Source organism: Phragmites australis, chromosome 2 (genome assembly GCF_958298935.1).
Source record: "Phragmites australis chromosome 2, lpPhrAust1.1, whole genome shotgun sequence".
Taxonomy (NCBI): domain Eukaryota; kingdom Viridiplantae; phylum Streptophyta; class Magnoliopsida; order Poales; family Poaceae; genus Phragmites; species Phragmites australis.
The window spans coordinates 4,465,605-4,489,700 of record NC_084922.1 but is presented as its reverse complement, the minus strand read 5'-3'; the positions used below and the strand labels follow the sequence as shown (position 1 = coordinate 4,489,700).

Here is a 24,096-nt window from a genome sequence, read left to right as displayed (position 1 = left end):
TGTGTGTGGGGGGGGGTTGTGTGTGGGGGGGTGAGTTCGCGCGTTCATGTTCAGATACTACAGCTGTATTCAGTGGTGAAGAATAAAAAAAAAGATTCTTGATGCTAGCTGTGTAATTGCGCGGGTCACCGCTAAATTTTATCCATTGACAATCAAATTTATGAATGCTTATTTCACAAAAAGAGAAACTGACAGAAATGTTTAACATCTATTTGAGATAGGATGAGGGAGTTCAACGCGCGCACAGACAACTGATAATTTATATTACTTTATAATTATAAAAAACGGATAATTTAGATTGCCAGATAAAACTGGCATTATGTAAGATGCGAATGCGTGCTCCAATGGGAAAGCACTGTGTTTTTTCTTAGCCCAGACGAAGCCGAACAACACAATTCTGAATGGTCGCAGTTGAGACTCTATCCAAGCGGACCCATCGTGTGCCCGTGTGGGCGAATTCGATTGGCATCAGATTTGAACAAGAAAAAATAGAGAAAAAAGTTACAATAAATGCTCACTATTTCCGTTCTGATGATGATGTGCGCACTGTCATATTAGTAAGACCGGATCAAAAATTCATAACCCTCACACCGCGTCACTAACAGTAGCAGTCCCTACGGTGAAACTTGTCGACCCAGTCAGGCAAGTCTTAGATTAGATGTGGATACTTATATTTATATAATAGCTATTTATAATATTAACGTCTGGAACGCCTAATAATATAAAGATCGGAAGTTATACCGGGACGAAGCCGCAGAAGCAAGAAAGCCAGCAGCTTGGACGAAGCCAAGTAGTACCACAACACCAGCAACTTGGACGAAGCAAGTACCTTCCTTTCTGTCCCTCTCTTCCCAGGTAATCAAGCAAGAAAGAAGAAATTTAAAAGGAAAACCTCGTGCGCTTCTTTCTCAAACTCCCCGGGACCTTGAAGGATTCAGCCAGTCCATGGTCAGCGGCTTCAGAGAAGAGAATCGTGACCAGTAGCGGCAGAGGTAGATAGGAGAGAGAAAAGAAGCAAGAAGGAAGAGGCCGGCGATGGGCAGCGAGGTGAAGCCCGGGAGGGGCCTCAAGAGCTGGGCGCAGAGGCACCTCAACGCCGGCTTCGCCGCCGGCTTCCTCCTCGTGCTCCTCACCTACCTCATCTTCTCGCAGCAGTTCGCCATCAGCGCCCCCAACGGTAACCAATCAATCTTCTTCCGTTTCGGTTCAAGAAACAGAATCCATCGTTCCATCCATGTACTGAAGATATAGTCCACCTTGCTTCTCCCTTGTATAATCTGCAGCTGTCACTAGAAAATCGGCACGGGCTGCGGATAAGCAGGTGATCAAAGCTCCCGGTGGAACAGGTGAGCTCTCCTGCCATTTCGATAATATATAGTACAACTTTGCGTGCTCTGTTTTTGAGATTGCGAATTTGTGGTTCATCGTAAAACGAACAAGTGAATGAGGACGATAGGATCGAAGTCAACATGTTGGAAAGAGTGAACCGTGTTTCTAATGACCGGCTATACAAAGGTTCTATTTGGATTACAGTTATATTTTTTTAGTCTAAATTTAGTTAGCCTTAGTTTTGTAATACAGTATTTGGTTGCGTTCATCATTCTAGTTTATCTAACTTTTTAATCTTATAGCCCACTTGTCATAGATACAATATTTTGCTAAAATTTAACTAAAAATCAGTTAGTCATTTTTTTTCTACAAAAGTGTGACAAGACTAACCTTATATAACAATATATGATAAAATTATTCATGAACCAAATAGCTCTAAATTGATAGAAAGGTCATGCCCGGTACTAGCATATATTTCTAAAGATGAAATTCTTATGAGTTTCTGCATTTCGGATTGGCTCCAAACTACTCCCCCCCCCCCCCTCTTTTTCTGATGTGAACGGGGATGGATCGGAAGATGACCTTTCTTTTGCCAAAACGCAGAGGGCGAGAGGAAAAGAGAGCAGGAATGGCAGCCAAAAGAGACCGAGGTGCCAGTGCCACACAAGGAAACGTCCGGTGCCGTCCCAACCGAGTCCCCGAAAAGAGACGCGACAGACGCCAAACCGTCCGGTATGTCCAAATATTTGTTCCCCAAACAAAACGATATTTTTGTTGGCTTCTTCACAGCTGCATCGTCATATATTAGTTTCTTTCGGTCAATAGCAATTGCACACGTATTTCACACATATATAATTAATTTAAAATATAATAATATATAAAAAGTAAATATTGGATGTCTATATATAAAAGATAAATAATAATATATTAAAATATTTTTAGAATATATAAAAAGTAAATATTAAATATATAGATATGAAAGATAATTAATATAAAGTTAAATGTATTATTAGAAAGAAATAGGAAGAATCTTTACATGATGACTGTTTAATCAACTTAAGTGGACAATTGATATCGTTCGATTTTGCTACAACTTGTGTATTTTGGAGAGTATAGATTATCAACACTAAGTTTTTGAATTTTGAGAATCTTTGTAACGCAGACTGGCATGTGGGCCCTGCTTAAGTAAAGTTAATAAGCAACGACAAGAAGCTCAATTATTCAGTCGTCGTTCACAAAAATGTTCAATTGAATCGATGAATGAAGTTTCTGAACCATGGTGGATCTTGTCTTCTTCTTCTTCTTTTTTGACGTGCAACAGAGACGGGCAAGGTGGTGTGCAGCAAAAACGGCCCCTACTCCGACACCTGCGACGTCGACGGCGACGTGCGCACCAACGGCACAGCGTTGTCAGTGACCCTCGTCCCGGCAAGCTGGTCGGAGCGCCACGAGTGGAAGATCCGGCCGTACACGCGCAGGTTCATGACCGGTATCCAGGAGGTCACCGTGACGCAGCTCGGGTCCCCGCAGGAGGACGCGCCGCAGTGCACGATCACCCACGACGTGCCGGCCGTCCTGTTCGCGCTCGGCGGGCTGACGGGCAACTACTGGCATGACTTCAGCGACGTGCTGGTGCCACTGTTCGTGGCGTCGCGGCGGTACGGCGGCGAGCTCCAGTTCCTGGTCAGCAACATCCAGCCGTGGTGGCTGGGCAAGTATGAAGCCATCGTGCGGCGGCTGTCCAAGTACGACGCCGTGGACCTGGACCGCGACAAGCAGGTGCGGTGCTTCCGGCACGTCACTGTGGGGCTGCGCATGCACAAGGAGCTCAGCATCGTGCCGGAGTGGGCACCGGGTGGCCACCGCCTCTCCATGGCCGACTTCACCCGGTTCCTGCGCGAGACGTACGCGCTCCCGCGCGAGGCGCCGTTGAGCCTCCGGCAGTTCCCGGACAAGAAGCCGCGGCTGCTGCTGATCCACCGCGCGCACTACCGGCGGTTCGTGAACGTGCCGGAGATCATGCAGGCAGCAGCGTCGGCTGGATTCGAGGTGGCGGTGGCGAACCCGAGGGGCGACGCGCCCGTGGACGAGATAGCGCGGCAGGTGAACTCGTACGACGTGCTGCTGGGCGTCCACGGGGCTGGGCTGACGAACGCGCTGTTCCTGCCGGCTGGCGCGGTGGTGATCCAGGTGGTCCCGTACGGGAAGCTGGAGGACATGGCGAGGAAGGACTTCGGCGAGCCCGTGGCGGACATGGGGCTGAGGTACCTCGAGTACAGCGTGGCCGCGGAGGAGAGCACGCTGTTGGAGATGCTGGGGCCGGAGCACCCGGTGATCAAGGACCCGGAGTCCGTGCACCGCAGCGGCTGGGACAAGGTTGCCGAGTTCTACCTCGGCAAGCAGGACGTGCGCATCGACATCAACCGGTTCGCGCCCACGCTCGCGCAGGCGCTCGACCACCTCCGGCATCAGTGAGGCCGGCCCGGGGACGTGTCGATGCCATTGGCCAAAGAGAACCATACAGATCACAGAACAAGCATTTCCATGTCTACATTTGATGATAGGTAATTAGCTCCTCAAGGCATTCCTTATTTGGTACAGAATCAAGCCACGCATTTTTTTTTTTTTTGGTTCTCGACTTCTTGGTGGAGCATAGAAGCATTGTTGGCCTATTGATTTACTAGTGACTGTGAAATCAAGTTCTTTGGTTTGTCCTTTTGCTTTGGTCTTTTCATGATGCTGTTACTTCTTTTTTACTTAGTTTTGTTGATATTATGTACACGGCCTTTAATTTGTCATCTTGAAGAGAATATAGACGACGGTGAACCATTCAGTACAATTAATTGATCATTTGAATGGACTCTTAGAGAATTTGACCTCCTCTCGTCTCTAGTCTCCAGTGATGCGCCAAATTACCCTCGAGTGCTCCCTCCCCGCGGCTGCATACCCAAGGCGGTGAGGCGCGCCCCGCTGCCCTCTCCGGCGCGGCTGTGCCCTTCCCGCCGTTCGGCGGCGTTGCGTGGCGGCGTGGCGCGTTGCCTCTGCCTGGTCAGGAGTTGTGGGACTCGGAACAGGGCGAGCGAGGAGCGGCGTCAGAGTTAGATCGGGATTGGATTGAAGCGGGTAGGATTGGGCCAATTTCGTGGGCTACATTGCTGAGTTGACGAAGACAAGGGTGGGAGTGGGCTGCTGAGCGCTTCCTCTCGAATTTTTATATTTATAGTTCTATATTTTTATTTTCATAATTTGTAAATATATGTGTCCTTTTTAAAATTTGCAAATCTGTAATCATGTCGTCCAACGATGGGCGACAAACTTGTCACCTCCAATGGGTGAAAAGTTTAAAAATCCAAAACATATTGCGTTCTAATGCTCCAAAATTCAAAACTATAGACATAGTCATGAAAATGGAAAAATTGCAGTGGATAAGATGCTATCATTTAGCTCTCCAATTTTTTTTTTCAAAAATATGACTCCTAAGATGAAAAATAAAAAAGACAAATTTGTCTTTTTTTTTTACTCATTCTACTTTAATTGTTTGAGTTAATTTTTAGAGCGCTAAATTATAGCATCCTATACATCATAATTTTTTTAAAAACATTTCATGACTGTTTCAATAAGGTTTTGAATTTTGACGACGTAGTCGGTTGGAGCTAGATCACCAGGACAAGAAGATGGCGAGGAGTGATGAGGATATTACTCATTCGAATATATGTAACACTATTGTGAGGAACAGTGACATTCTAAGAGAGGGTGAATTATGACACTTAAAAACTAATAATTTTAAAAACTTCACAAGATAAATCTATATTAATTTTTATCTAAATGTACTCTAAGTTTAACTAGTGTGTCTACTTTACCGTTCAAAAAGGTTTGCAACCTACTCTAGAAAGGTAAATTGTAAGTATAAATACGAAAACGTAAATAAGTTAGAGAGAGTAAACTCGACACAAGAAATTTTGATCTCATGGTATCGGTGACACACAAACCACTCCTAGTTCACGTTGGAGCTCCACAAAGGATATACTCTTGATCACCAAGACTCTTCCGAATCACGACTCTTGAGCTACTAAGCTACTAAAGCAATGCCTTAAGCACGATGAGCAACTAAACCACTAAAGCAAGGTCTCACCACTAATATCTCTTCTGGTCACTTGTATGCCGTCTTCACTTCAGAGTTTTAGAAACCAAGGCAAAAGCCTCCGTATCCCCGTACACGCTTTTTGTTACCGCTCCACACCAAGTCAGATGGTCAACAAGCTTGAGCCATCAAGGCTCAAGGTGCCGGTGAGTCACTAAGATTCTAAGGCGTCGTCTTACCTCTCGGTACAAGGTTGGATTACTCCTTGATCCACTCTCTAGGTTGCAGCACCTAGCAACACTTCTCTCTAGGCCTATCAGCGCTAATCATTCTCTAATCCTATGCTTAATCACCTTGGATTATCACTTTTAGTACTTTGATGGCTTGGATGTCTTCTCAAGTGTATATGAGCTTCTCTGGATTCCAGCGTCTTCAAATGACCGAGTGAAGATGGTATTTATAGCCTCAACCTCGCGAACTAGTTGTTGCTCTAACAGTTCAAATTTTCTGTATACACTGAATGTTCCGGTGTAGACAAATTGTACTCATCGGAACTTCCAACATGTACATCTTCCAAAAACTGGCCGTTGGAACTCCACTCAAAACCAATATGAACACCAGATGTTCAGGTGTGTTCATCAGCTCCATCATTGGACCTTCTGGCGTGTTCAACTAAGTCATCCTGCGCCTTCCTCAGTGCAAAATGCTCCGGCTATCAAGGGTTAATCCCTGACAATGATTCCAGCGTGTACCGATCGAAGAGCGCGTGAACAATGTTGAAGGTGCGCGTTCGTCGGTGTGTGTTAAACTTAAGAATATTGGGGTTATCTAGGTTCATACTTTCCGAATGATAACAATCATACGTCCTGCGTGTTTTGTTATGAGTGGTTGTGAATCGGTTACCTCTGCTCCTTTACAAATCAGATCCTTCTCTCTTTATATACTAGAGAGAGGGAAAACTTACAAGTGGACCTCAATTAACAGACTCATGCCTAGCTAGATATTCAACTCTTGGATCATATCCTGAAGAACCAGGTGAGCCCAACTTGTCCTGAGAGCTTTGAGTACCTGTCCCAACCTTGGAACGCCTCCACACCTGCCTTCCCTGGCCGCCCGGCCCATCCCATTACCATACGCCGTAAGATCATCTGTCAATCCGTCCTGGCCCTACGCCCCGTGAGTCTACCTGCAAAATCGTCCCCTTGTCTGGTCGTTCTGCAGAACTTGTCTCGTCAACGCGGTGCTGCACCGGCCTGCAAGGTCCCATCCATAGCATTTAATGCTACTGGACAGGTAATTCCCAACTGCGCCAGCCATGCCTTTGTTCACTAGATGTGGTGCCTGGGGAAGAAAAACACTTAAGTAGATAGCAATAAATGCGATTAGATGGGTTAGGTAAAGACCGGTCCCATAACCAACAAGGGCTGGTCGCTGGATCTTATAATATCGCAAATCAGATTTTGACATCTTATCTGCAACAAATTCTCTGGTGTATACTCTGACGTACACACTAATCGATCGTTGGACCTTTCAGCGTGTATCATTTTTGAGCTTTAACTCAAAAATATTCCGGTGTTCATATCTCCACATTATCGGATCATCTGGCATGTAAAAACACTTGGCAAAAAAATACTCCAGTGTTCACAACTCCTCTGCACCAGACCTTCTGGTGTAGTCATTTTTCCCGGGACTTCTCCAATTCAACCAAACTTTATCCCGGCTGCGGTGACTTCTTAATGTATTGCATTCATGAGACCTACTAATATATATTATTGATAAACATATTAGTCTTATTGAGTATGTTGTCATTAATCACCAAAATCACAATCATAGTATAATATGACCATTTTCGCTATAACTATTCCACAAGATATACAAGTACCAATTATAAGAGCATGTACACGACAATTAAACCACTAGGTGAACTCGTTCCTCACTATACATCATCTCTTGAAGGCCAAGTCTACTCGGACTCAAAGTTGAGCTCTAGTCAGACTCCAAATTTAGTTGGTACACTCCACCACTAGGGTAAGTCTATTTCAGATAGTGTATGGATTTAATCCTCGTACTTTTATTGATTTACTATCTTTGTCTATTTCTGAGAAACTTAATTTGAATGTAAAAAATATGCTGAATTTATTCTTAAGTTGCATAAAACAACTAAAGAGAATATAGAGAGTATGGCTGAAAAGTATAGGGTTGTTGCAAATAAAGGTAGGAAAGAAATAAAATTTGAACCGAGTGATTTAGTTTGGTTGCATTTGAAAAATGATAGGTTTCTAGAATTAATAAAATTAAAGTTAATGCTTAGAGTTGATGAACCATTTAAGATAATTGGAATAATAAATGATAATGCATATAAATTATATCTACCTGTAGATTTTAGGGTTAGTACTATATTTAACATTTCAGATTTGAAGCTATATGTGGGAGAAGAAGATAAGCTTGAGTCAATGACGACTCTAATTTAAGGGGGAGGATGATGAGGACATTACTCATTCGGATACATGCAATACTACTCCTCGAGATATATAAAGACCAATTACAAGATCACGTGTGTGAGAATTAAACCACCAGATGAAATTGTTCATCGTTGTCATACTTTTTTAGATGGATTGTTACTAAAATTTTGTAATGTTTTATTGCTTAGGAATATGGAAGAGACATCATAAGCTTACCAGGACATCATCCCTCGAAGCCCCAGTCTGCTCGGACTCAAAGTCAAGCTCTAATCAGACCCCAAATTTGGTTCGGAGTCTCAGTATAATATAAACCTTTTCCAGTAGATTTAGTCTCGCCCTTAGATTCTTTATGGATTAATCAGAGTTAATAAAATAAGGTGATGTGTCACCGTTGTCGGTCTTGCCGGGTCTTGTAAGCGTGTCGGGGTAGGAGTTCAGGTTGTGTATGTCTCTCTCTACGGTTGCATAACCCTAGGTTAACCTCCTCACATCCCTACTATGTATATACATTAGTCATCGTAATTTAGACTCGAGTTTTACTTATATTATTCTATTTTAGATAATTTTACCGTATATCGGTTTTATAGAACCCTAACTTCGAGTTCTTTATTATTATAGTAATATTCAGATTGTATCTATCGCGTTCTTGCTTGCATTCTTGATTCAGTTGTAGGAATAATCTTCTTGGCGTATTAGACACGATTGATAACAACTGAGTAGTGGTTACGAGAGTTCTCGATTTAACCTGATCGGAGACTTTAGATCGTCAACATCAAAATTTTATCAAATTAAATTATTATATTACCTTTTAAAAAATCGGAGGAGCTCTGGGAGATTGAAACGAGGGAACCGAAGAAGAGTTACTGGAAAATGAGTGTAAAAGGTTTGCTACTCCTTCCCGGGGTGGGAAATGAGCGTTTTATATTGCTTTGGCATGATGGATTACAATATTGCCCCTTGGGGTTAGTTACAAGTGCCATCAAGGCGTAAGGCCGACCATCCGAGGCGTACATTCTTGTACGTGCCTGCAGTGTCAATCTTTTCTCTGGTCGGTGCCTAGGCACGCACGGCGGCATGGCCATCGGCACTAACACATCCGGATTTTGAGACGGCCGCTCTGGATCCCCGTGCTTGCTCCGAGTTCGGTGCACGTCCCTGGGAGGAGGGATCCAAGCCTAGGGATGAAAACGGAACAGGAAAATTCCGTTCTGTTCTGGTGCCGTATCCTGTTTTTTTCAGTTCGTTTTTGTTTTTTTTTTTCCGTCTATTCCGTTTTCGTTTTTGTCCGACTGAGAAAATGTGAAAGTGAAAATAGTAGGAGGTTTTTCTGACCGTTTCCGTCCGTTTTCACCCCTACGTTCACTTATGTTTTTGGTTGAGACTTATCACTTATGTTTATTATATGCTCGAGTATCGAGTTAAGGTTTATGTGATTCTTTTTTAGAGGGGTACAAAATATGACGTACATAACCCACTTATATCACACTCACGCCTAATACGCGCACACACGTGCCTGTCCTAAGCATACACGTTACAGATATATTTTCGCTAAACGGGCACGTGTGTGCATACCCTTAACTACTAAGGAAAAACCCCCGATGAGGCTCGTGGGTCGATCCTAGGGATCGAACCCACGACTGGCCGTCCATGTCAGTCTGCCACTGAGAGCGAATCAACCGAGCTACTGCTCGGTCCTAAAGTTTATATTGTTGTATTTTCGTATCTTGTATTGTTTGAGTGAAATATTGATAAAAAATGATATGTCATGTGAATCGAAAAAGTATATGACATTTTTTTACTTTAATACGACTTGCTGATTGGATTGGTTCATTAAACTTATTAATTCAGTGTTATCTGAAGATAATGTTAAATTTATACATGTTGACATGTCTTGATGGTTCTGTAGGTCGGTATTTCCATTTTGTGTTTTCGAATCCCGATCGATACCGGTATTTTCCCGATCGGATTGGTTCGTTTTCGACCCTCCGATTATGTTCGACCGTTTTTGTTTTTTCTCGTTTCCGTCTATCCCGTTTTCTTTTTCGTCTGGCAGAGAAAATATGAAAGTGAAAACAGTTAGAGAGTTTTCCCGACCGTTTCCGTTCGTTTCCATCCCTATCCAAGCCGAGCTAATCTTCGCGCCCGAACGGTGGCAGCTCCCGAGGCAGCTTCGTCGGGAGGCCATCTCCCGGCCGAAGCCCCCGGACTTGATAGGGCTTGGCGACCTTGGGCTTCCCCTTGTCCCTCCAACGACGCCTCACTTTGCTATCCTGGGGCCGTATCGAGTGCCGCCGGGTTTTGGTTGGGGCATCCTCTCCTCTGGAGCCACCTTCGGTGTGTCCCAACCCCACCGGACGATGCCCCCACGCTCTCCTGGGAAGATGCTTTTTTAATCCTTCGTGCCGCTGTTGTCATAGCGTGGACCCGGGGAAGACGAAGGCTCCTTCCCCCAATGGCCACCTAGCATTGCAACTTGCAATACTGATCCAAAGGAACATCACTGAGATAATACACATTGGGTCCTGTTTGGATGACCGAAAATCCGATCCACTCACGTGGATGGGCCAACCTCATGCTGAAGCAGGCTGCGGCTCGGGCCATCCAAAAACGAGACCGTCAGATCCCAAACAGGCGGCCCTTAAGAGATGGGCATGCTTTTGCTCGAGTTCTTTTTTATTTTTATATCTTCTAACTTAAAAAATTAAATAAATAGCTCTCGAATGAAAAAAATACAGGAATAGACGCCTACCTCAAAGGGCTGCAGCCCTTTCAGAAGATGGTAAAGATACCACGGTGGCAAACACATGCCTTACCGTCCTCTCAAAACGCGGTTAGCCCTTGCAGCCAAGCAGGTAGGATACTGTTCCCACGATGAACGGTACCCCACGCTCAATTTTCTCTTCTCATCTCCTCTGTTCAAAATAGTAGTCTTCTGTTGCTTCAAAAATCTTAAATTTTTGCACATGTTCTATAATCCATATGCAACCCATTTTAATTAGATTCACTTAAAAATCATGTGCATAATTTAAATTAAAATTCTCTAAAATAGGGTACTTTTATAACTTCTAGAAATTGTTAGGGGCATCAAATAAATTCTCAAAAATCTAGAAAAATTCACTAATATTTTTCTTATACGATAGACTAATTTCTAAAATTATATATATATATATAGTTGCATTATTCTCGCTAAATGAATTAGGTGTCATGATTAGCATGTGCACGGATTGGACGTGTTCGAGTTCATTGGCGCCTTCATTGCTCATTCTAGCCAGGCTCCCTCCAATTCGTTCTTCCTTTGCCTTCAGGCATAGCCTCATTAGGTTTCCGACGCCCAACCGCATCATCAGCCATTTTCGGCACATGCATGGTTCACATCATCATTTGTAAGTTGTACTAATAAACCACCAAGCCCCGCCATCATTTTTTTAGTTTTAATCTAGAAACTTACTTAATTACCTACGATATACATGCTCTAAGTAAAAGAACTCGTTCACCACACGTTGACGTCTCTCTCTCTCTTACTCATATATATATATATATATATATATATATCGCGTCTAACATACGTCCAGCTCGATACACCATGCATATATCAATGTCATGCGTGGTTGGACCAAGCAAGGAATTCAGACACGTTACGTTACGTTATGTTACGCTGATCAGTTACAACGCGCACGCACGTCGTGTCGTGTCGGCCTCGGCCGCCTCTCCTCTCCGCACATGCAAGCAACTGAGCAAGCTTCTCTTCACTTTTCTTTTGAGACGATGCCCTAGCCCCTATCAAGCTAGTATAACATATGCACGAAACACTTTTTTTTTTGTTTCTATTTAGTTAATGGTTACACCAGTACTGCTAAAGACGAACATAATGATTAGACTAGACCAAAACAGAAAGGAGCAAGTACGCCATCACCATCTTGTTTACGTCTCCTGGCCGTGGCCGATCTCCTAGCTTAACTAGCCACAAGTACAGGCACGTAAGATTCCGCCGGCAGGCAGGTGTACCAAAACCAACCGACTAGTAGCACGCATCGCCTCACTTGCGTTAGTCCAACGGCGCATGCAACCACCACACACGGCCTCGGATCACGAGCATCATTACTGGCCGTCTAATCTGATGCATTGCTTGATTACCTGATCATGGTGCTGATGCTGACCTCTTAACAAGGAAAGTTCAGTTTCCTGTACGGACAGACCACATTCAAGTTCTCTTCAGGAATCCTGATCAATCAATCGCATAGTACATTCTACAATCATGTTTGATGGATCACCACACCTTAACTTAATCAGGACTTTTTTATCACATAAATTACTCGTGTCCATTACCTCCTCTGTTATGTTACCACATAAATGACTCAAAGTTAGGTAATCTAATTCCTCATCCTCTTGTATTTCTTTCTCTTCCATATCTAAAAGGTTCGATATCTTATCACTTTTCTGATCATGACTAAAACACATAATTTCATGATCAATTAAACTATCATTGCTACTGCAGTACCTCCTCAGGTGGGATCGAATGGAGGAGTTCCTGCAGCGGTGTCTAGAGCGGCTTCAATCCAGGGAGCAGGTGTCGATCCATCTGTATTGGCTCCCACCGTAAATGGAGGTAGTGCTGCACAAGGAGTTGCTCCGCAGTGGTATTGCCGGTGAGCACTGGAGTTCCCACACTTGTTTCGTTGGGGGCATCAGTGAACACCAATGCTAATGCCAGTATGGGAGCAAGATCAACAGCTCTTGAAGGATCAATGCTGATGATGGTTGATATCCCAGAATCCTCTGCGCAAGGGGCGAAAAAAGACGGTACTAGAAAAACTAAACTATACTGTTTTCGTTGTTTTACAAAAGGTCATACTCAAGAAGAATGTGTTACAATCTTATTTTGTGATATCTGTGAAAGTGAGGAGCATGTAACTCATAGATGCCCTCTCTTGAAAGCAGTAAAGTATGTTGCTGTTCCATGTGGTTATGCAGTGGAAGGCTTAGGGTTATATTACATCACACACATATTGAGCTACAAAACTAAGAATGATTCCAAAATAGCGGTGTTAAGAGTGACTGAGGGTTCTTTGACCATGGCTAATGTCACGGTAGAATTACAGAGGTTGATCCCTGGTAAATGGAAGTGGGTGGTGAAAGAAAATGGACCAAATATGTTTAGAACTATTTTTTCTTCCAAGGCAGAATCGAAACGCATGGTGGAATGCGGGTTTTTTGCAAACTAAGTCACATAATGCAAGGATGGTGATCGAAGAGAGAGTTGCGAGTGAGGAAGTTAAGTATATTATGCCTAAGGTTTGGGTGCAGTTCTGCAGTTTGACCAAGGAGCTAAGTGATTTCCTTATCATTTGGGTTGTGGGCTCCCGGTTGGGAGTAACTTAAATGGTGGATATGAAATTTACTAGAAAGCATGACATCGTTCACATGCAAGTTTCTGTTTTAGATCCAAATTTGATTCTGAAATATGTTGACATGGTCATTGGTGATTATCTAAATGAGCTGATTTAGGGTTGAGCCAACGAATAATGAAGCAATTCCGGTGCCTATTAGTATGGACAATGCAGGGGATAATGATGGGAATGGAGAAATGGAGGAGGATGCTCAGATGGAGGAGAAGAATGCAACAGGTGAGGTCTCGGGTGAAAAAACTCAAAACAGTGAAGCTCTGGAGCGTGGAATTCCCTCACAGCATGCTCCAGCAAGAAAACATGCTACTGATGAGGCTCAATCTTCTGGCAGTCTGAGCAATTCTGCATCAGGAGTGACGCTTGCTTTTCTGCTGGGTGCTTCTGGCGGACTAACCAAGTTTGCACCAGAGGTGACGCCGACATCTCTGTTGGGTGCCTCTGGCGGGCTGACTAACATTGCACCAGGGGAGACATCGGTTGTGGCAGTGGCTGGGATGGCTGGTCTTGAATCCCTGGCTGCCATTCCAAAGGCTTCAGGTGATGCGATGCACAGGAGCAAAGCAAGTGCCGGGCAAACACAGTGGATCAACACTCGTTGGACCGGGTTTCGAAGTTGAAGTCTGGCCATGGTCTAGAGGAAGGTAATTTTTCCAATTCGATTCTATCTTTTTCAGATGATCATATTGCTTATAATATTCATAGCATTGGGATACTTTTGGGTAGTAATTAGTTTAATTGATCAGTCTATTGGTAAAATTAAGGATTATGAAATTATGCATTTTAATCATGATAAAAAAAAGTGATAAGATATTGGACCTTTTAGATATGGAAGAGAAAGAAATATCAACAAGTCCTAGTTAAGTCTACGGCCCATAAAATTAATGGGGTTCGAGTTGGACGAAAATTCAAGACAACTAAGCATCATTCTTGATGAAAGGGGTCTTTTGGAATAGCAATGGGTTTAAAGACCCAAAAAAGCATAAGTATATTTCGAACCTATCAAAAGAACAAAGATTAGATTTCATTGCGATATCTGAAACGGGAAGGGATTCCTTTTCCGATAGTTTCCTCAAAAATCTGTATGGGGGGAGGGTGGAATTTATGTGGCATAGTAAAATACCTAGAGGCATATCAGATGGTATTTTGCTAGGGATCGATCTTGACACATATGACATAGGGGGCATTGCAGAAGGGGAGTATTATGTTAAATTCCAATTGCATAATCAGTTGGATGGTTATAAATGGGCTTTGATTACGGTCTATGGTCTGGATCAAGCTGACTTTAAAGACCTTGTCTTATCAAAATTAGTTTAAATGTGCACAAATGAAACCTATCCTATTCTAATAGGTAGATCACTGGTTGGTAACAACTTAACACTTTGGTATAAAATAGTGGCTCAAGTTATGCATATCCATTTGAATGATAATCATGATGTTTTTAGGTGAAATTTACATCAAAATGGATAATTTTTAGTTCATTCAATGTACAGGGACCTTGTAAACAATGAGAATATAGAAACGAACAGGGTGATGTGGGAAATGAAAATTTCGTTAAAAATAAAGATTTTCTTATGGTACCTAAAGAAGGATGTTATTCTTACCAAAGACAATTTAGCAAGATGAAACTGGAATGGAAGTAAAGCTTGTTGCTTTTGTAGTAGCAATGAAACCATTCAACATATTTTTTTGGATTGTCATTTTGCAAAGTTTCTATGGCGAATGGTTCAAATTGCCTTTAACTTGAATTTACCTTCCATTATGGATAATCTATTTGGAGATTGGTTAGTGGAAAGGGGAACACAAGAAGAAAAAAAACCTGCTATTAACTAAGACATCTGCTTTATGTTGGGCTTTATGGATTGACAGAAATAATATGGTTTTTGATAAATCATCTTGTAAAACTTATATGCAGGTAATATACAGAGAAAGTTATTGGCTCCGGTTCTAAGCGCTATTGCAAAATTGTGATGAAGACAAGGAGATGACTCATCTTGCATGCCAGACTCTTGAGACTACGTTGATGTAATTGTTTGTCAACAATGGATGAAGATTTAGGAATAGAATACTTCTTAATAAATTCTCTTTATCCGGGTTATGTTAGCGTTTATTAGTCTAAGTTTCTCTACGATCATGATATGTGATATAGATGCGATATTTTGTAATAAGTTCTGAAGCTGGATGCAGTCATACTGAAGGCTGTGATAATTGTATTCCATTATCTAAAAAATCTACCTTCATGACGACAAGTGCAACACCTTCAAATTAACCTCCTGATCTTGAGCACAATCTAACCCACATTTAGAATGCATCGCGTTTGAAATATATAGATCAATTTTTAGAAATATCAAGCGGTTATTTACTGGTTTTGGCCGAGTTTGACTCCTCGTCTTCAATGTTAGTTGGGGTATATCCCCCAAATATCGAAATTTTTGACACAAACAAGAAAAAAAAAGAGAAGTGCTAAATCACAAGTGACTAAATTTAAGGAAACTTTCAGGAGACCATCCATGACATTTGGATTCAAATCGAACGATTTGCACTGTTTCTTCTACCTTCAGACTTTGTTCATGCAGTCATGCTCTCCCGCCTCCATCATCTCCGACGACTCCCTGTCGTTGGATCTGCTCCTCTCACCCCTCTTGCGCTAGGCTCGATTTGTCGGACGGGTTCCTTGATGCCCTCACTGTTGGCACCGCCCACCGTCTGTCTGCCGCTTGTGGTCCTCGCCACACCACCAACACCACCAAACTGTAGCCCACCGTCTATTCAGCCGCCACCCCGGGTCTCTTTTTAAGCCCAACGGACCTCCACGGCACCCTAAAACTTGAAACCCCTAATGGTGTTCATTTTTGGTCGACTGAAAACCCTCTCATTTTCAGGCATATAAAGAAAAGGAGGTGTGAAAATAAAACATGCAATGTTTCAAGCGGGTCTAATCGGTGTACAAATTCAGTATGGGCGCTAGCTAACTAGTTAGAACTACTAACAGAAGAGGAGGCCAATTGAAGCCTGCAGTAGTACTCCGATATTAATGACGATTCGGAAATACCACCAAGAGGAATCTCGAGCTAAAACAAGTACATACAAAAATAATTGCATTAATTAAGCACGTACGCTTCATTTGTGAAGACGAAGGACATGAGCTGGAAACAGGAATATATATATATATATATATATATATATATATATATAAGGTGAGAGTACATACACCCAGGAGTACATACTAGTTTTCCTATATATATATATATATATATATATATCTCTTCTGGTCACTTGTATGCCGTCTTCACTTCAGAGTTTTAGAAACCAAGGCAAAAGCCTCCGTATCCCCGTACACGCTTTTTGTTACCGCTCCACACCAAGTCAGATGGTCAACAAGCTTGAGCCATCAAGGCTCAAGGTGCCGGTGAGTCACTAAGATTCTAAGGCGTCGTCTTACCTCTCGGTACAAGGTTGGATTACTCCTTGATCCACTCTCTAGGTTGCAGCACCTAGCAACACTTCTCTCTAGGCCTATCAGCGCTAATCATTCTCTAATCCTATGCTTAATCACCTTGGATTATCACTTTTAGTACTTTGATGGCTTGGATGTCTTCTCAAGTGTATATGAGCTTCTCTGGATTCCAGCGTCTTCAAATGACCGAGTGAAGATGGTATTTATAGCCTCAACCTCGCGAACTAGTTGTTGCTCTAACAGTTCAAATTTTCTGTATACACTGAATGTTCCGGTGTAGACAAATTGTACTCATCGGAACTTCCAACATGTACATCTTCCAAAAACTGGCCGTTGGAACTCCACTCAAAACCAATATGAACACCAGATGTTCAGGTGTGTTCATCAGCTCCATCATTGGACCTTCTGGCGTGTTCAACTAAGTCATCCTGCGCCTTCCTCAGTGCAAAATGCTCCGGCTATCAAGGGTTAATCCCTGACAATGATTCCAGCGTGTACCGATCGAAGAGCGCGTGAACAATGTTGAAGGTGCGCGTTCGTCGGTGTGTGTTAAACTTAAGAATATTGGGGTTATCTAGGTTCATACTTTCCGAATGATAACAATCATACGTCCTGCGTGTTTTGTTATGAGTGGTTGTGAATCGGTTACCTCTGCTCCTTTACAAATCAGATCCTTCTCTCTTTATATACTAGAGAGAGGGAAAACTTACAAGTGGACCTCAATTAACAGACTCATGCCTAGCTAGATATTCAACTCTTGGATCATATCCTGAAGAACCAGGTGAGCCCAACTTGTCCTGAGAGCTTTGAGTACCTGTCCCAACCTTGGAACGCCTCCACACCTGCCTTCCCTGGCCGCCCGGCCCATCCCATTACCATACGCCGTAAGATCATCTGTCAATCCGTCCTGGCCCTACGCCCCGTGAGTCTACCTGCAAAATCGTCCCCTTGTCTGGTCGTTCTGCAGAACTTGTCTCGTCAACGCGGTGCTGCACCGGCCTGCAAGGTCCCATCCATAGCATTTAATGCTACTGGACAGGTAATTCCCAACTGCGCCAGCCATGCCTTTGTTCACTAGATGTGGTGCCTGGGGAAGAAAAACACTTAAGTAGATAGCAATAAATGCGATTAGATGGGTTAGGTAAAGACCGGTCCCATAACCAACAAGGGCTGGTCGCTGGATCTTATAATATCGCAAATCAGATTTTGACATCTTATCTGCAACAAATTCTCTGGTGTATACTCTGACGTACACACTAATCGATCGTTGGACCTTTCAGCGTGTATCATTTTTGAGCTTTAACTCAAAAATATTCCGGTGTTCATATCTCCACATTATCGGATCATCTGGCATGTAAAAACACTTGGCAAAAAAATACTCCAGTGTTCACAACTCCTCTGCACCAGACCTTCTGGTGTAGTCATTTTTCCCGGGACTTCTCCAATTCAACCAAACTTTATCCCGGCTGCGGTGACTTCTTAATGTATTGCATTCATGAGACCTACTAATATATATTATTGATAAACATATTAGTCTTATTGAGTATGTTGTCATTAATCACCAAAATCACAATCATAGTATAATATGACCATTTTCGCTATAACTATTCCACAAGATATACAAGTACCAATTATAAGAGCATGTACACGACAATTAAACCACTAGGTGAACTCGTTCCTCACTATACATCATCTCTTGAAGGCCAAGTCTACTCGGACTCAAAGTTGAGCTCTAGTCAGACTCCAAATTTAGTTGGTACACTCCACCACTAGGGTAAGTCTATTTCAGATAGTGTATGGATTTAATCCTCGTACTTTTATTGATTTACTATCTTTGTCTATTTCTGAGAAACTTAATTTGAATGTAAAAAATATGCTGAATTTATTCTTAAGTTGCATAAAACAACTAAAGAGAATATAGAGAGTATGGCTGAAAAGTATAGGGTTGTTGCAAATAAAGGTAGGAAAGAAATAAAATTTGAACCGAGTGATTTAGTTTGGTTGCATTTGAAAAATGATAGGTTTCTAGAATTAATAAAATTAAAGTTAATGCTTAGAGTTGATGAACCATTTAAGATAATTGGAATAATAAATGATAATGCATATAAATTATATCTACCTGTAGATTTTAGGGTTAGTACTATATTTAACATTTCAGATTTGAAGCTATATGTGGGAGAAGAAGATAAGCTTGAGTCAATGACGACTCTAATTTAAGGGGGAGGATGATGAGGACATTACTCATTCGGATACATGCAATACTACTCCTCGAGATATATAAAGACCAATTACAAGATCACGTGTGTGAGAATTAAACCACCAGATGAAATTGTTCATCGTTGTCATACTTTTTTAGATGGATTGTTACTAAAATTTTGTAATGTTTTATTGCTTAGGAATATGGAAGAGACATCATAAGCTTACCAGGACATCATCCCTCGAAGCCCCAGTCTGCTCGGACTCAAAGTCAAGCTCTAATCAGACCCCAAATTTGGTTCGGAGTCTCAGTATAATATAAACCTTTTCCAGTAGATTTAGTCTCGCCCTTAGATTCTTTATGGATTAATCAGAGTTAATAAAATAAGGTGATGTGTCACCGTTGTCGGTCTTGCCGGGTCTTGTAAGCGTGTCGGGGTAGGAGTTCAGGTTGTGTATGTCTCTCTCTACGGTTGCATAACCCTAGGTTAACCTCCTCACATCCCTACTATGTATATACATTAGTCATCGTAATTTAGACTCGAGTTTTACTTATATTATTCTATTTTAGATAATTTTACCGTATATCGGTTTTATAGAACCCTAACTTCGAGTTCTTTATTATTATAGTAATATTCAGATTGTATCTATCGCGTTCTTGCTTGCATTCTTGATTCAGTTGTAGGAATAATCTTCTTGGCGTATTAGACACGATTGATAACAACTGAGTAGTGGTTACGAGAGTTCTCGATTTAACCTGATCGGAGACTTTAGATCGTCAACATCAAAATTTTATCAAATTAAATTATTATATTACCTTTTAAAAAATCGGAGGAGCTCTGGGAGATTGAAACGAGGGAACCGAAGAAGAGTTACTGGAAAATGAGTGTAAAAGGTTTGCTACTCCTTCCCGGGGTGGGAAATGAGCGTTTTATATTGCTTTGGCATGATGGATTACAATATTGCCCCTTGGGGTTAGTTACAAGTGCCATCAAGGCGTAAGGCCGACCATCCGAGGCGTACATTCTTGTACGTGCCTGCAGTGTCAATCTTTTCTCTGGTCGGTGCCTAGGCACGCACGGCGGCATGGCCATCGGCACTAACACATCCGGATTTTGAGACGGCCGCTCTGGATCCCCGTGCTTGCTCCGAGTTCGGTGCACGTCCCTGGGAGGAGGGATCCAAGCCTAGGGATGAAAACGGAACAGGAAAATTCCGTTCTGTTCTGGTGCCGTATCCTGTTTTTTTCAGTTCGTTTTTGTTTTTTTTTTTCCGTCTATTCCGTTTTCGTTTTTGTCCGACTGAGAAAATGTGAAAGTGAAAATAGTAGGAGGTTTTTCTGACCGTTTCCGTCCGTTTTCACCCCTACGTTCACTTATGTTTTTGGTTGAGACTTATCACTTATGTTTATTATATGCTCGAGTATCGAGTTAAGGTTTATGTGATTCTTTTTTAGAGGGGTACAAAATATGACGTACATAACCCACTTATATCACACTCACGCCTAATACGCGCACACACGTGCCTGTCCTAAGCATACACGTTACAGATATATTTTCGCTAAACGGGCACGTGTGTGCATACCCTTAACTACTAAGGAAAAACCCCCGATGAGGCTCGTGGGTCGATCCTAGGGATCGAACCCACGACTGGCCGTCCATGTCAGTCTGCCACTGAGAGCGAATCAACCGAGCTACTGCTCGGTCCTAAAGTTTATATTGTTGTATTTTCGTATCTTGTATTGTTTGAGTGAAATATTGATAAAAAATGATATGTCATGTGAATCGAAAAAGTATATGACATTTTTTTACTTTAATACGACTTGCTGATTGGATTGGTTCATTAAACTTATTAATTCAGTGTTATCTGAAGATAATGTTAAATTTATACATGTTGACATGTCTTGATGGTTCTGTAGGTCGGTATTTCCATTTTGTGTTTTCGAATCCCGATCGATACCGGTATTTTCCCGATCGGATTGGTTCGTTTTCGACCCTCCGATTATGTTCGACCGTTTTTGTTTTTTCTCGTTTCCGTCTATCCCGTTTTCTTTTTCGTCTGGCAGAGAAAATATGAAAGTGAAAACAGTTAGAGAGTTTTCCCGACCGTTTCCGTTCGTTTCCATCCCTATCCAAGCCGAGCTAATCTTCGCGCCCGAACGGTGGCAGCTCCCGAGGCAGCTTCGTCGGGAGGCCATCTCCCGGCCGAAGCCCCCGGACTTGATAGGGCTTGGCGACCTTGGGCTTCCCCTTGTCCCTCCAACGACGCCTTACTTTGCTATCCTGGGGCCGTATCGAGTGCCGCCGGGTTTTGGTTGGGGCATCCTCTCCTCTGGAGCCACCTTCGGTGTGTCCCAACCCCACCGGACGATGCCCCCACGCTCTCCTGGGAAGATGCTTTTTTAATCCTTCGTGCCGCTGTTGTCATAGCGTGGACCCGGGGAAGACGAAGGCTCCTTCCCCCAATGGCCACCTAGCATTGCAACTTGCAATACTGATCCAAAGGAACATCACTGAGATAATACACATTGGGTCCTGTTTGGATGACCGAAAATCCGATCCACTCACGTGGATGGGCCAACCTCATGCTGAAGCAGGCTGCGGCTCGGGCCATCCAAAAACGAGACCGTCAGATCCCAAACAGGCGGCCCTTAAGAGATGGGCATGCTTTTGCTCGAGTTCTTTTTTATTTTTATATCTTCTAACTTAAAAAATTAAATAAATAGCTCTCGAATGAAAAAAATACAGGAATAGACGCCTACCTCAAAGGGCTGCAGCCCTTTCAGAAGATGGTAAAGATACCACGGTGGCAAACACATGCCTTACCGTCCTCTCAAAACGCGGTTAGCCCTTGCAGCCAAGCAGGTAGGATACTGTTCCCACGATGAACGGTACCCCACGCTCAATTTTCTCTTCTCATCTCCTCTGTTCAAAATAGTAGTCTTCTGTTGCTTCAAAAATCTTAAATTTTTGCACATGTTCTATAATCCATATGCAACCCATTTTAATTAGATTCACTTAAAAATCATGTGCATAATTTAAATTAAAATTCTCTAAAATAGGGTACTTTTATAACTTCTAGAAATTGTTAGGGGCATCAAATAAATTCTCAAAAATCTAGAAAAATTCACTAATATTTTTCTTATACGATAGACTAATTTCTAAAATTATATATATATATATAGTTGCATTATTCTCGCTAAATGAATTAGGTGTCATGATTAGCATGTGCACGGATTGGACGTGTTCGAGTTCATTGGCGCCTTCATTGCTCATTCTAGCCAGGCTCCCTCCAATTCGTTCTTCCTTTGCCTTCAGGCATAGCCTCATTAGGTTTCCGACGCCCAACCGCATCATCAGCCATTTTCGGCACATGCATGGTTCACATCATCATTTGTAAGTTGTACTAATAAACCACCAAGCCCCGCCATCATTTTTTTAGTTTTAATCTAGAAACTTACTTAATTACCTACGATATACATGCTCTAAGTAAAAGAACTCGTTCACCACACGTTGACGTCTCTCTCTCTCTTACTCATATATATATATATATATATATATATATCGCGTCTAACATACGTCCAGCTCGATACACCATGCATATATCAATGTCATGCGTGGTTGGACCAAGCAAGGAATTCAGACACGTTACGTTACGTTATGTTACGCTGATCAGTTACAACGCGCACGCACGTCGTGTCGTGTCGGCCTCGGCCGCCTCTCCTCTCCGCACATGCAAGCAACTGAGCAAGCTTCTCTTCACTTTTCTTTTGAGACGATGCCCTAGCCCCTATCAAGCTAGTATAACATATGCACGAAACACTTTTTTTTTTGTTTCTATTTAGTTAATGGTTACACCAGTACTGCTAAAGACGAACATAATGATTAGACTAGACCAAAACAGAAAGGAGCAAGTACGCCATCACCATCTTGTTTACGTCTCCTGGCCGTGGCCGATCTCCTAGCTTAACTAGCCACAAGTACAGGCACGTAAGATTCCGCCGGCAGGCAGGTGTACCAAAACCAACCGACTAGTAGCACGCATCGCCTCACTTGCGTTAGTCCAACGGCGCATGCAACCACCACACACGGCCTCGGATCACGAGCATCATTACTGGCCGTCTAATCTGATGCATTGCTTGATTACCTGATCATGGTGCTGATGCTGACCTCTTAACAAGGAAAGTTCAGTTTCCTGTACGGACAGACCACATTCAAGTTCTCTTCAGGAATCCTGATCAATCAATCGCATAGTACATTCTACAATCATGTTTGATGGATCACCACACCTTAACTTAATCAGGACTTTTTTATCACATAAATTACTCGTGTCCATTACCTCCTCTGTTATGTTACCACATAAATGACTCAAAGTTAGGTAATCTAATTCCTCATCCTCTTGTATTTCTTTCTCTTCCATATCTAAAAGGTTCGATATCTTATCACTTTTCTGATCATGACTAAAACACATAATTTCATGATCAATTAAACTATCATTGCTACTGCAGTACCTCCTCAGGTGGGATCGAATGGAGGAGTTCCTGCAGCGGTGTCTAGAGCGGCTTCAATCCAGGGAGCAGGTGTCGATCCATCTGTATTGGCTCCCACCGTAAATGGAGGTAGTGCTGCACAAGGAGTTGCTCCGCAGTGGTATTGCCGGTGAGCACTGGAGTTCCCACACTTGTTTCGTTGGGGGCATCAGTGAACACCAATGCTAATGCCAGTATGGGAGCAAGATCAACAGCTCTTGAAGGATCAATGCTGATGATGGTTGATATCCCAGAATCCTCTGCGCAAGGGGCGAAAAAAGACGGTACTAGAAAAACTAAACTATACTGTTTTCGTTGTTTTACAAAAGGTCATACTCAAGAAGAATGTGTTACAATCTTATTTTGTGATATCTGTGAAAGTGAGGAGCATGTAACTCATAGATGCCCTCTCTTGAAAGCAGTAAAGTATGTTGCTGTTCCATGTGGTTATGCAGTGGAAGGCTTAGGGTTATATTACATCACACACATATTGAGCTACAAAACTAAGAATGATTCCAAAATAGCGGTGTTAAGAGTGACTGAGGGTTCTTTGACCATGGCTAATGTCACGGTAGAATTACAGAGGTTGATCCCTGGTAAATGGAAGTGGGTGGTGAAAGAAAATGGACCAAATATGTTTA

General features: G+C 42.5%; 1 protein-coding gene across 4 annotated transcripts; it reads left to right on the top strand.

Moving 5' to 3' along the window:
- The first annotated feature begins 745 nt into the window (after positions 1-745).
- Positions 746-4,657, top strand: LOC133895489 (beta-1,2-xylosyltransferase XYXT1-like). 4 transcript variants are annotated; one of them, XR_009905610.1, is made up of 6 exons: positions 746-1,177; positions 1,284-1,346; positions 1,441-1,515; positions 1,933-2,061; positions 2,651-3,893; positions 4,230-4,657. XR_009905610.1 is itself a non-coding variant. In XM_062335835.1 (5 exons), the coding sequence occupies exons 1-5, from the start codon at positions 1,036-1,038 to the stop codon at positions 3,802-3,804; spliced, it is 1,563 nt and encodes a 520-aa protein (XP_062191819.1). In that variant the 5' UTR covers positions 747-1,035; the 3' UTR covers positions 3,805-4,048. The 4 variants fall into 4 exon arrangements, 2 of the variants coding, with proteins under 2 accessions (XP_062191819.1, XP_062191836.1); XR_009905608.1 differs by having other exon boundaries at positions 747-1,177; positions 4,223-4,656; XM_062335835.1 differs by lacking the exon at positions 4,230-4,657 and having other exon boundaries at positions 747-1,177; positions 2,651-4,048.
- The last annotated feature ends 19,439 nt before the right edge of the window (positions 4,658-24,096 follow it).

What these genes read in the sequence shown, in the direction of transcription:
- LOC133895489 (XM_062335835.1), top strand. Translation starts at nt 1,036, where the DNA reads ATGGGCAGCGAGGTGAAGCCCGGGAGGGGCCTCAAGAGCTGGGCGCAG. An exon ending in CGCCATCAGCGCCCCCAACG is followed by an intron (nt 1,178 to 1,283) that starts GTAACCAATCAA and finishes TATAATCTGCAG; the next exon opens with CTGTCACTAGAAAATCGGCA. An exon ending in CAAAGCTCCCGGTGGAACAG is followed by an intron (nt 1,347 to 1,440) that starts GTGAGCTCTCCT and finishes AAAACGAACAAG; the next exon opens with TGAATGAGGACGATAGGATC.